We start from the raw sequence: 14,137 nt of genomic DNA, 5'->3' as shown, positions 1-14,137 counted from the left end.
TTCTCTCTACCACACATGTCTAAATTAGCTAAAAGAGATCTCTCTCTTCTCTTTTGAGAATGTATCTCTTCTCTTTTGAGAATGTATCTCTTTTAGAATAAGTAAGGTAATAATAAAGGTGGGTTTCTGTGATTTTTTATAAAGTTAATTCTTAACACATTTATTAATTTCAACAATAACCCAAGTTAGGTATTTTATGGTATTATAGATCTCTTATTTTTCACGAATAAGCGATCCGATGGGGCCAATAGACTTGTAGAGTGACAATCAAATCCTCTCCATATGCACATGCGCACGTGAGATTCTCACGATTAGAGTTTACATATAGTGATTTTCTTTTCAATGAGATTTTTTCCTTTTCCATAATTGTAAGGCGTTGTGCCTATGCCAAGGCTAAAATATCACACACGTTTTTTGGTTGCCCAACAAGATTTTCTTCCGGAACCGTGTGCGTTGACCTTGCAATTAGCTGCTCGATCAGTCACATCATCATCGATCGATCTAGTCCTAAATTTCACTGTGCGGCTCACAAAAAAGACGAACAAAAAGATCTCACTAGCTATAGCTAGCGTGTAATTTAGGCATGTGTGGCAGCAGTAAGTGGAATGGGTGACAGTGTCAAGTGGGGTGGGGGGGGGGGGGGGGGGGGGGCGGTGGTCATTAGTAAAGAGATCACACACAGGAAAGTAGGTGATTGATACTTCGACAGCGATAAATCTTGCCAGTCAGCAATATGACATTACTTAGGACTCTCTTTAGGTCTGCTCAAAATTATACAGGAGACCGTTGATATAAACAATTTATTATAACAGTCTATATTTCGATCATCGATATTGTGGTAACCGAGTGGGTACCAACTTGAACAATTCTTGTTATTTTTTATTTTTACAATAAATAGCCGTTTTATCAAGTAGTTCCTAAATGTGGAGTGTCTCGGTAAAGATGATAATGAACTGAGAGACTATCCACGCATATATAAACCTTACTTATACATACATTCTCTACAATATTTTCTTAAATTTTCGTTGAGGGAGAGATTAATTACTTTGGGATGAAACTGTCACTTAACTTAAAAAGGTCTAACAACGTAAACAGAGAAAATGTAAAGCAAATGATGTATTCAGTCAAAGCTAAAACCTGTTTTAAAAGTTGGATGGTTTTCAAGCTTTCCTTAAAACTTAAGGTTCTGAAATAATTTTTTTCCCCTTGCAGATAAGTGCGTGCAAATCAAGCTCAACTCATCATCAACGGGTTACCTTTTCCGGCACGGTCGGCTGCTCATCCAAGCACTAGAAGGTTTCTTCAATTAGGAGTCGCCCAGGTTTTCTGTTCATTTGGACTTATCATCTTATCCTCTTTTTTTTTTCTTCTCATGGTTCCAGAACCTTCCAGCCACGTAGCCTCCAAACAAACAGGACGACTGCTATCTTTCGGCTTGATGCACAATCACATTCTGAGACATTTTCCATTGTCTTCTAGTAGCACTTGGTAGAAGCTGCTCTCTTGTGGGCCATCACACCAATAGATATTTTTTCTTGAGCTAGTGATTCTTGTCAAGCTGGTGTTCCATCCAATTCAATTGATTATTAATTAGCTCATGACTAGTGTGCATTTGGGAAAAGTTGACAGCCAGTTGATAACCAATCAGTTCAATTCCTGGCATGCTAATCCTTCCCAAGAAAATTGACTAATGCCCGACTAGTGCAGTTGCAATTATAAGCATCTTAAAACACAAAAGGCGATCGGCAGTGAAATGTAAGATAACAAAATACGTGGAGTACTTATGGGCGGATCCAACATGGGCGCTGGGACTCGAGTCCTCCCTATCGTGTTGGATCCCCATAAAGAAGGTGAGGAGAAACGGAAAAGATGAGGAAGATGGGGACTGAAAAAAGGATGAAGAGGATGAGTACCCCTTCATATAGGATCGATCCTGGATCCACCCCCCTATACTTGTGAACATCACTTGCAGATTATTTATCGGATTAGTTACTTCATGCTATGAAAAATGTATTTTCTTCTTGAAAAAGCATTCTTCTACTGCACTGCAAAAACTGTTGTCTTAAGCTATTTATTAAACTTATTTATGAAAATATTAATTTATCTCTATAATCAAGTAGATAATCAATAGCAACAATCTAATTAATAATCCAAATCAAACATGTCTTAGTATGCATCTGCCAAGTAGTCTAGTGCTAAGTTGCTTGAGTGAAGGCTTCTTGTTATTCTTGACATCTCGGCATGTCTTAGCCGGTCTCGGAAATGTTCATGGTGATCTCTCGAGAAAATTGTGAGATGCAATTTTGTGAAGGTTTTGGTTTATCTTCTGGAGTAGAGAAGAACTACCGCTAAAGGGCGCTCACAGATTTCATGGCCATGAGAGGAAGTAAAACTCTCACTTATAGTGCTCCAAATTAGAGTACTAGTGGAGATTGCCCAATTTTCGATATCTTGGGAAAAAGTCTCAGCATCTTGTTTGCTTTTCCTATCTCAATCTCTTTACCTCTCGCATTTTACTTTCATAGATTGAATTAGAATTGAGTAAAACTTCAACTCAGTTGCAAATTTTGGGTCACAATGGTTGTCAAACATAGGAACTTAGGGTAGATATAATCTTCTGTTATTGAGTTCTAATTTGGCCTTGTACTTAGAAAATCCTATTCACCCCGATCCTATACACAGATAGATTTTTTTCCTACAGATATTTTTTCCGCAACTAGTGATTCTTGTCAAGCCAGTGTTCCATCCAATTCAATTGGTTATTAACTCATGACTAGTGCGTTTGCAAAAGTTGACAGTCAGTTGATAACCAATCAATCCAATTCCCTGCATGCTAATCCTTCCAAAAAAAATTGACTAGTGTAGTTGCAAGTTGCAACTACAAGTATCTTAAAACACAAAAGGTGATCAATGGTGAAATGTAGTGAAATAAGTGGAATACTTGTGAAGAAACTTGTGCAGATTATACAGAAACACTTCTGATGTAGTGGAGTTATGGCTGTCCTGGTACCTATAATTACATAAACGCAGAAACATTTTTCATAGGAATTCAGCCTGATTTACTTAACGACTTTAATCTCTTTTAAAGTTGTTAAAATCGTGATCCTAAATCGAAAGGTATAAGTAAGATCACAATCATAAAATCGTGTACGTAAAAATCATAAATTCTACCTACATGGTAAAATCATAGAATCAAACACCTTAATTAGAATCGTAAAATTATATAACAGAATCGATATATTTTAACAACCTTAATCTCCTTCGTGCAATTGAAAAAACAAATCTCCTTCTTTGGGCAAATGTGATTACTGACTCAAGTATTATATGGACACTTGGCCTTGCCTATATCTAACGGAATCGGAACTGTTCGCCGCAAACGCGATGAATTGTCGGCACAACACGTGTCTGATGTTTAAGGGGATATTGTAGCAACCGTGACATTTCTATGGAACAGGATGTCGCCGTAAACAAATTAATTAATTAATCCTCCTAAATCCATGTCCAAGTTGTTAAGGCTGTATTTAGTTCACACCAAAATTGAAAGTTTAGTTGAAATTAGAATGATGTGATGAAAAAGTTAGAAATTTACGTGTGTAGAAAAATTTTGATATGATAAAAAAGTTAGAAGTTTAAAGAAAAAGTCTGTAACTAAACACGGACTAAGTAGGCGACAGTGACTATTCGCGACGACGGTTGAACAGTCGTTGCAAGAAAAACAAACGGCCTGCCCTGGTGTTCAGCACAAGTTATCAGATGACGTCCCTGCTGACGTCAATTCGCAGCTGGCTTTGTGCTGGGCCAGGTCTATCTAGCTCCTTTTGTTTACCAGCAGCAAAGTCGCTATATCAATTATTACTAGACGCTATATTAATTAGTGGTATGACTAATAAGCCGTCGAAAAATAAACAAAACGATAAAAGTAATTCGTAGATAAATATTAATCTGTATATTATTGTTGTTTTAAGAGTCGATGCTAGAAAATAAGCCACGGTGAGAAAAAGAATCCCAAAATCAAATGCAAATATCATGATGTTTTGGACTTATGGTAGTGTTTTCTTAAGAGAAATATACATATAATATCAGAGGAAGATTTTAAAAACATATAACTCAAAAGTAAGGTTTTAAGATGTGCTTATCCAAGAGTAGAGACGTATCATACTTTACTACTTTACCATCCGTACCCTTGTGCTTATGATGTTATTGAGTTATTGTAGTAACTTTCTGCGAATTATGATTTCATAGTTGTATTACATGTCATCAGAATTGCTACCAATTGAACAGTGATCATAAAGATGTATAGATGAGGTCAAGAGTAGATTTAATTTAGTTACAGAGGGTCAAGAATCAAGATCACTTCTTTCATTCATTTCAATATAACATTATTAAGAAATGACTAGTGGATAATGTTCCCAAGTATTCGTATCACCCGAGTAAAAGACTATGTAGAAAACGACATGAAACTCGGCGACAAGGTGGAAATTAGGCGTGTTCAATCATCGGAAAAAAATGTCACAATAGAAGGGATTTACGGGTAAAGCCACCAGTGACCAAGAGTCCTGACAGTTTGCTCGTCATTTTCTACAAATCTATTCTTGATCTCAATATGGAGGTACATCTAAAGTCGTATCCGAAAACTTTAACAAGCACTTTACAGATAATCGATGGTATAAAACTTCTGGAGTTAAAACAAAGAGAATGGGGGTTCTCACGCAGACTTGTGAGGAAAAGGGAGCAGTGTCCCTGTTCTTTACCATCAAGCAATGATCCATGGAACAGAGGCTCCTAAATTAGCTGCTTTTGGATTTCAGTGCATTACTGAGCCTGCAGCAAGAATCAAACCAGGCTTTTGTAAGTTAATTCCATCAGATATTCCCATATGCATTCATCAGGGAGGAATTGCAGAATAATGTGTTGTAAAACAGAACTGGAAAAAATGTAACATGGGAGTTCAGTCTAATCATATTCACAGGAAAACAAACCGTCCAGTACTCACGTCACTACAAGAAACAGGATAGTACAGGATTTTACCAGCATAAACATTTTAGCCATTATTTCATTTGTTCCGTAGAGAAAAGAAAATTTCATGTGACTTACCAGTCCAAACCTTCAAAAAGGCCCTCTCCTTTTATGGCAGATGTTTTGAAAATCGCCCATTGACGGCTCTTAATCTTGTGGAGTTCTAATGATTCCGTTATGGCAGCATCATCAAGTGCACCTGGAAGATCCTGCATTCATTGTAGGCATGACAGCACATGAGACATCATATTGGGCGTCTACATTGTTGCCATAGAATAAAGCATCTCCAACTTATTTGTATAGAAAATGCAAGCAACAAAGAATGACAATTGACAAAAAGACATTCACATTTGAAACCTAATGTCCAAGTAACATAATGGAAAATCATAATAAATAGGCTACGTTTGTTTGGTACAGAGAGCGATATATTTTATTAACCAAAAAAAATGCTTAAATAGTGCAAGTTCAGAACAGCTAGAAGTAACTTTTGTTTAAGGACTTAAGATGCCATGGGCTGTCAAAATCCAAGTGAACCACATGCAGAAAAATGTAGCACCGGAGTACGTTTGAAACCAATTTAAGCACACAAAATTAACAACAGTGTATGAGACCCAGAATGGTTTGGTTTTACCTGTTTATTCGCATATACAAGGACAACTGCACCTTTTAGCTCATCCTCCTGCCAGTTGAAGGCAAGCAGCCAATAAGCAAATGCACCTAAATGAAATAAATTCATGTGTACTGCTATAGCCTTAAAATCATTAGGATATTGGATTTATGTCTACACAAGCGTAACACCATGCTAACGAAATGCTGCTAATATTTCTAACCATAAAAAGAATGAAAATAGCAAACTAGATAGGGATCCTGGCCTCCTGTGGTGCATAAACACTGTTAGTGTTCATGAACAAACGAGCATGAGATATTGATTTATCAAATTTATAACAGACCAGTTGTTGGGATCAAAATTAAACTGCAAAAGGAAGCATAGCCTGTGAATCACAAAGCGCCTGAAATCCCCTGACAAGTAAGCAATCCGTTAAATCCTGACAAAAATACATGGATTTTTTATACCAATTAATGATTTTAAAGAATGAGCAAGCAGCATGCTTCACTAAACTTGCAGTCATAATCACCCTTTGAGAAATATGTGCAAAATCCCATTTGTTTCTTCCATGTAATGGTTACATATGACACAGTAAATATATATACCGAGTCCCTCAAGCACAGGTGGCCCATACCTCAAGGATAGCATGAAACTCTTCTTTTGCTGTTACAAGCCTATCTGTATCACTTGAATCGACAACATAAATGATAGCCTGGGTATTTGGAAAGTAGCATCTCCAGTATGGCCTAAAAAGGTGAATATGTTAATGGCGTAGAGAAACGTGTCATGCCTAGTCTTTAAAAGGAAGAAAGTCAAATAATCTAAGAGAATCCATGCCTAACAAAGGAAACATACTTGAATACAAAAGAGTAACAGAAAGGAATCAGAAGTAGCAAGACATAAGTGAAGGTTGACTCTATAAAGTTTAAATATTCTTGTGAATCCTGAACTAAACACGTAAGTATAAGGTAAACAATTACAATTTCATTTCAATGAATGGTCGCATTACGCTCATTTGGACACCTATGTACTCCACTGTGCAGATCTATATATGTTTGTTATGGGAAAGGTCAAGTACTGTAGTATATGGAATATCATTAGCGATAGTATTTAGAAAGCTGTCTTAGCCCCAGGGTAAATGTGTAGCCCCCATTTCTTGTGGTAAGCATCTATGTCCCTTCTCTATACATATCCGGCTGAAGAACAGGATGACCAAGTAAATTTTATATATATCCAGTTGCCTGCCTCTCAAACGCAAAAACTCCATGGAGAATAATTAGATATTTGAAGCCCAAGGAAAAAAACAAACTAGCCATATTTACACCCAATAAAAGTACTCTTACAAAAGCTTGGATTATTTTTTACAACTATGAAATTCCCCAAGATCAAACCATATCAAATTAGGGGTTTGCAGTAAAAGCCTATGTCTATAAAAAACCTTATTGCAGTAAAAATCCTAGCTAGCTAGCAGTGCAAAAAACTAGAGAGGAAATATATTTCCAACTTAACCCTTTGAACCCTAAGAAATTTCTAGCTTTAGGATTTTATCAGAACATTTCAAGTAGTATACATGAGTACTATTATTAGCTTGTAGAAACTTAAGTAAGAAGGTTCAACCAGGTCATTGTATTGCACGCGCAATACTTCCATGATTGAAAAGAAAAGGTAGTCTAAATGTAAGAAGGCAGAATGGGTGATCCTTTTCGAGGATGATAAAAATTAAATGGTTACTATATAAAGGCATGAATGACTTGACAGAAAAAACTTTGATTGTGATGACATAGAGATGGTACCTGATGCTTGTTTGACCACCTGTTGAGAAGAAAGTGGTGTTAAAAAAAAATTGGATATTTTAAAGTGAAGGAACATAAAAATATTAGGCAAACAAAGTTTCACTAGCATAGAGAAGCAGAAACTCATCGCAATTTCAGATGTTTGTTTTAAACTATATAAGCATTAAATCACTACAGCTGTATAATGCATTAAATGTGAGTAAATATGCTTGATATGTGAATAACTGCCCAATTAAGCATGCGTTTCCAAGCATAATATTCTTGCAGATTTCAATTAAATGACATGGAAAATGGAATGCAATGTGTAGCTCCCCAGTGTTCCGGTGATTACAAGGTATTGCTACAGTAAATCATACATATAATGTTACACGATGGTGGCAATTAAAAAAATATGTTTCTTTACTAACCACAGGAGACAACTAGCTTTGAAATGGTGCAATCAAACGCTAAGCAAATGAATCCATATTTCGAAAACCAGGCCACACTTTTCCGAGATTGGAATATTAGTCAAAGCTATATGAGTTTCGGAGATCGAAATACTAGTCAAAGCTATGTGAGTTCCATAGTTATCAATGTGCTATAAGCTCTAAGCTCTAACGGTTTGGGGGTACAGTAGAATGGCTATTGTTTTTAATACAAACTTTATTTAGCAGTGATAAAAAAATACTCATGGTTTTACTTGCCCACCATACAAGACTCTTGTTATTTCGCAAATGAACATGCTGACTAAAGTCTGATTTGAGCACGTTCTCCTCATTGTTTTCCACTATTTTTTTTATTTCTTCATTTCTACTTCCGCAGGAATTCTACATCATTATTGTTGCTGTGCAAGAATCCAAGTGTTAGTGTATTACTGCATATGAACTTCCCCTTAGGATTGTGAAATGCTAGTGAACCAAATACTTCTTATACTAAGGCTTGGCGATCAGTGCCAAAGCAGATGAGAGGATAGTATTTTAAGAATAACCACATCAGCCTTCAAACATAGGAAAAAACAGGTCACTGAATTGCTTAAGATGCTCAGAATGGTCATTTTTGAACTCTTTGCAGACAAGCCATGAAAGCCATTAGGCAACAACTCATTTACTTCAACACCACATAGAATAAACAGAACCCCATTTTGATTCAATTCAGGAACTCAGCATACAAGTAAAAAAGGTCACGTTATACTAAAATTCCCTCAAAACCTAGGACAGAATCAGAATTGTAATGGTCAAACCCTAGTCAGCTAGGTCTCAACCATTGGTCCACTCAATCATAAATTGTAGTACCCACAATCGGCCTCATGGATATTGTCGTAAATTGTACTTATAAATTGGCTCGCGGAAAAATCTAAACCAGTCCTCGTGAATCAGAGACTTGGGGGCACACTCACCGAGATCCCAGACTTGGAACTTGATGTTGTTGTACTGCACCGTCTCCACGTTGAACCCAATCGCTGCAGCAACGCAACAACAACAAGCACACACGTCACCAAACCCGCGGAGCAAACCGAATGGAAGAAAAAAAATGAGGGAATCGGGAGCGGGGAACCCACTTGGGATCGTGGAGACGACCTCCCCCATCTGCAGCCGATCTGCGAGGAAAAAAAAACACAAGCACCCAGATCAGATCCGAGGTGGAGACGGCGAGATTACATTCGATGGAGTCGGGGGGCGAGGTGGGCTTACATAGGATGGTGGTCTTGCCGGCATTGTCGAGGCCGAGGACGAGGATGCGGGCCTCGCGGTTGCCGAAGACCGACGAGAAGAGCCGCGTGAAGACGATGCCCATGGCGGCGGCGGCGGCGGCGGCGGCGGCGCGGAGGTCACCCCCGCGCGCGCGGCGGAAGGCGGGGGGCTGGGCTAGGGTTTCGGCGGCGGCGGCGGTGGAGATCTGAGACGGGAAGGAGAGGAGGGGGGGAGATCTGGGAGTGAGCTGGCGCGCGCGAGTACCCAAGACGACGAAGACGACTCACCGAATGGGGAAGGTGGATGGATGGATGTTTTGTTTGGAGGGGAAAAGGGGAGAAGCGGTTTGGTTTGGTTTGGTGGATTTAGGAGAGATTCCAATTGCATAGGTTTTTAGGTGGGTTTGTATGGTTTTTCTATTTCCTAAGAAAAAGATTGCAGCTACAAAAGGTTTTTATGTGGGGTTTGTATGGTTTTTTTATTGGGATTATCTAAAAACTACTGTAAGATTTTTTATGAAAAACTTTCAAATCTAACTATAATATAATTGTAATGTAATTCCACTACAACTATGTATATAAATATTAAACTAATATATATAACTTTATATATAACTTATATAGAGATTACAGTACAGTACATTGTAACTATATTGTAGTTACACTATAACTATACTATAACTACATTTGAAAGTTTTTTGCAAAAATAACTTGTGACGGTTTTTTAACAATTCCATCCTCTATTTTCCATAAGAAAAAGACATGGTTTCTCTAGGTTGGTTTTGAGTTCGGGTTAGTTGAAGATCAAAATGTAAATGGAAAATTTTAGGATATGGAATAAATACTCCATCCATTGTAGAATATTAGTAATCATGCATATACTAGGCACATTTTCTTTCATGCTCACTGAATTGAGAAACGTTGCAAGGACACGTTTATACTCGCTTAATTCAGGTAGTATATGCCAAGCAAGTTAAAACAGAAATCTGGATTTTACAATTATATGTCTTTCAAATCCAAATTCAAATAGTTTCTATTCATCATTGTATAATATTCAGGTTCCGTTTGGCACAGCTCTAGCTCCTAACTCCAACTTCCCTAGAGCTGGAGTTGTGCCACATGGTACAAATTCTTCATTTTTTTTAGCGGAGTTTGCAGAGTTACTCCCCAAAATTGTACTACGGGGTAGAACTGGGTTTTTCTACTTCACAGCTCCATTTCGTCCCTAATGACCCACTACCCTTTAATTTTTTCATGTATTTATGCGATATGCCACTGAACTACCCCTTCACACCCCCTCTCCTCCATTTCTCTCTCATCCACATCTTCCTCCCTTGACGGCGGCGGCAGGCGTCGGTGGGGGCGGGTGGCGTGGCGCATGAGAGCAGCAAGGCCACAAGCGATGGCAACGGCGGCAGGAGGCGCGTGGGTGGCAGCGCAGGGTCAGCATCGACAAGGCGACACACGTGCGGTGGCACGTGGGTGGAGCGGCGACTACGGCAGGACAATGCCAACAAGGGACGTGGTGGCACAATCTAGCCAAACACTTTCATACCCACCTCAGCTCATATAGGAACCAGTTCTCACTGAAGTTGAAGGTTAGAGTTGAGAGTTGGAGTTTGGAGCCCTACCAAACGAGGCAAGAGGAATTTTGTTACAATAATTGATTCACCAAAAAAACCATGTTTTTTTTGTTGGCCAACAACATGGTGGGGTACCCAGCAGGTATAAGTAAAATGGCATGTAATTATGTTGAGATTGAGCAGAGGAACAATCAGTGTACATAGATAAAATACAACTTTAGATGATTTACAAATAGTCAATAAAAGGAAAATGATAGGGAAATGTGCTTCAACAACACGGCATCCTCCATTTGAGTCATTTGCCTTGACTAATGTCATCCTTCAAACCTGTGGTCGGTCGTATCGCCATGCTAATTAGGTTTGCCTCCTATTGAAAAGAAGGAAAACTATAGTACATGCCTAACAACTCAAAGGGGCAAATACGTCTTTTTTACTTTATAGTTAACGGTCAACACACAATCAATAGGCGGAGTCAATAGACGGGAGTGGCATGAGAGGGTGCGCAAATTTGGACCGATGGCATATAGGGGAAGAACCAATTTTCACTGGCATATAAAGTATCAGACAATTCTTAGTGGCATATAAGGGATTATCTCTACATGTTAATATCCAAACATATCCCAAAACCTCCATCTATTTGTTGGTCATGCCTTACCATCAAGGCACTATACTGTTAGCTGAATTTATCAGCTTTGAACTTTTTGTGTTTATTAGCCAATGTCAAATTTCTTTTTTTCTTTTTCTAATGACATTCCGTATATTTGTCAGTCTGATATTCAATGCTGCTTGATTTGCGATGCATGTATGCAGTAATTAGTAATGTCCTGATGAAGCTCGGCGCCTATTCAAGAAATCTAATGTTAATTTCCATGTTCCTGTGCGGCAACTGCAATAGACTAAACATGATAAAGCGGTACACCTACAGATCGGACCTTGCTTACTTGCCATTAAACCACATCCATCCATCGTGAATATATCCAATTGATTCTGGCCGTTTTCCAGAGACTTATTTTGCTCCTGCTAAAAGAAAATGGTTTAAGTGAACATCGGGTGACCAATGTATGAGTATTTTTTTGGTTGTAATGTTCAGTTCAGCCATTATTTTCTAGTTTTTTTCTCAAACATACTGGAGGAGAGCTGTGTATTTTCTTTATAGTAAAAAGAGAAGAGAATAAAACTCTTCTCATGTTTTGATTTTTGTTGTGTAGGCCATACAGATGATCAAATCTAGCATGTGCATCTTTAATGGAGTACTTGCGCAGATATTTTACTTGTCAAAATTGATCCTATTGTACTAACTTTTGACCTCATTGTCGAAATTGATCCTATTTACTAACTTTTGACCTCATGTGACCAGAATGACCGTTGACAAAATGTCATCTCACCCACCATGCTTATATAGTTAGATTTATGGTTTAGCCTTATCTGTAGTCATCAAATATTCAAATATATAGTCAGTATATAAATAGATGCATGCCAAGTAACATTTGGTCTAGTGCTGTAATATGTGTTACTGAAATAACAATTTTATGACCTTCTACGGCATGTTTTCCCCGTCAAGACTGACAATGTATTTCATGTTAAATCATATATGTTGAACTGCACTATAGTTTAATACTTTGTTTTCCATATCAGTGCTTAAGCTCACGATTTCTATTGTCATACAAATGCAGAAAGCCTCGGAGAAAGATACAGAAGCAGCTTCGAAAAAGGAAACTAAGAAATAAGTCAAATAAGTCTAAAGGTGTCATGTGCATTTTAACGGTTTGCTAACAGTAATTCCATTAGCATTAGAACATTGTATTCCTTCTCTTTTCCTAATCTTCTACCCAACAAATTAAAATCAAACATACTTATATTTCAATAAAAAAGAGGCACTAAATTAGTTTCATTACGTCTAACATTGAATATATTTTGATAGTTTTTTGTGTTAAAAATATTATTATATTTTTCTATGAATCTAGTCAAACGTAAAGAAGTTTGACTTAAAATCAAAATGACTTATAATATAAAATGTACCCTCTTTGTCCCCACAAATAAATTAAACCTTATGTTGCCAATTGGAATTAAGGAAGAAGATAATGAGCCAAAATGTCTCTAATTAATAGAAAAGTTACATTGGTGGTGAATAGGTAGTTGAGGGGTATTGATGGAATAAAATTTTTTGATTTGCGGACCGATGGTAGATAAGAAGGTAACTGTTGATTTATTTTAGGACAAATTCAAACTAAGTTGATTTATTTTTGGACGGATGGAGTAGTAGTAATTTTGTAGTTATTGATTATGTTGGTTTTTTAACGTAGTTTATCTTACAACATTTGCTTTTGAATCACTAAGGATATGTCTATAAAAGTTTTAGTTATAAATTAATTTTAATCAGTAATAAACGGTTCGGAAAATGAAGGTAATTTTTGGTGATCATTAGTATTTTGACACATTTGTAACCAAAATTAATAAGATCTTAAACATTTTCACTATCAAACTAATAAGTTATTTTTTTGTTTATTTACCATTCAATATCTTATTATATATTTAGAAGTTAAATTATTTAATGGATATCACAAAAAGCTCAATACTTAACTATCATACTTAACTATCTAATGAATAAATGAATTTTTTTAATTGTGTGCTAGTTATTGTCTCTCATTGTAGCTCATCGTGGTACTTAGTATGGCTTGCCCTAAGTGACGCACCACAATCCATTTATAAGACTATTTTTAGAGTTGTTCTTTTTGCCAAATGGCATATAATCTAACCGATGCAACCAAATATCTTCTTGTGTGCATAAAAAAGATATAACAAATAACATAATTAGGTATATGGAATTCCTGAGTCCACATAGATTGTTTGAAAGTGCATCTAGACCCCCTAGCTAATTTTTGGCTAATTAATGACAAATGAATAATGTAATAATGTCTTTAATGAGTGATACGGAGGCATTAAGTCCTTTGAAGTGGAAAAGTGAGCCAAAACAACACTCAAAGCAAATGAGTTGAAGCGAAAGTTAATTGGGCAAAGTTTGAAAGATAGAAGATCAATTTGCCCCAAAGTTATAATGGATTGGACAATCATGTGCGGTATAGGAAAATTCGGGTCTAACATGGACCGGACAATCTAGGTGGAGTCGGAAAAATCTAGTGAAGATGATCACGAGAAACTAAGTGAACTAGATTGTTTGGAAACTTTCGGATAATCATGGTCGAACAGTCCGATGCGGTACCGGACTATCTAACACGCTCTGGACGTGGCTAGATGATTGTTCATCAGATGTTGAAGAAGCAGTGGAGTAGACAATATGGTACTATACCGGAGTGTTTGGGAGAAGCAATGTTGAACAATCCTACAGCTATCGGATCGTCCACCTCTTTATGGCCCAATGGCTTGTAGTTCAGTGAATGTTGGAAAAGCATAAAGTGTTGGACAATCTGGATCCTATACAAATTTTGGCAGACTCTATCAACGGTAATAA

At 37.3% G+C, this 14,137-nt stretch overlaps 1 protein-coding gene across 1 annotated transcript; it reads right to left on the bottom strand.

Moving 5' to 3' along the window:
• Positions 1 to 4,473: 4,473 nt before the first annotated feature.
• LOC127782181 (ADP-ribosylation factor 3) lies at positions 4,474 to 9,399 on the bottom strand. The gene is made up of 8 exons (XM_052309256.1): positions 9,087 to 9,399; positions 8,954 to 8,992; positions 8,792 to 8,854; positions 7,417 to 7,435; positions 6,258 to 6,369; positions 5,648 to 5,695; positions 5,095 to 5,225; positions 4,474 to 4,821 (listed from the first exon to the last, which is right to left on the bottom strand). Exons 1-8 carry the CDS (start codon positions 9,187 to 9,189, stop codon positions 4,788 to 4,790), a joined length of 549 nt encoding a protein of 182 aa, XP_052165216.1. The 5' UTR covers positions 9,190 to 9,399; the 3' UTR covers positions 4,474 to 4,787.
• Between the last annotated feature and the right edge of the window lie 4,738 nt (positions 9,400 to 14,137).

The sequence above is a fragment of the Oryza glaberrima genome, chromosome 8 (assembly GCF_000147395.1).
Source record: "Oryza glaberrima chromosome 8, OglaRS2, whole genome shotgun sequence".
In the NCBI taxonomy this organism is placed as follows: Eukaryota; Viridiplantae; Streptophyta; class Magnoliopsida; order Poales; family Poaceae; genus Oryza; species Oryza glaberrima.
This window is presented reverse-complemented; position numbering and strand designations above follow the sequence as displayed.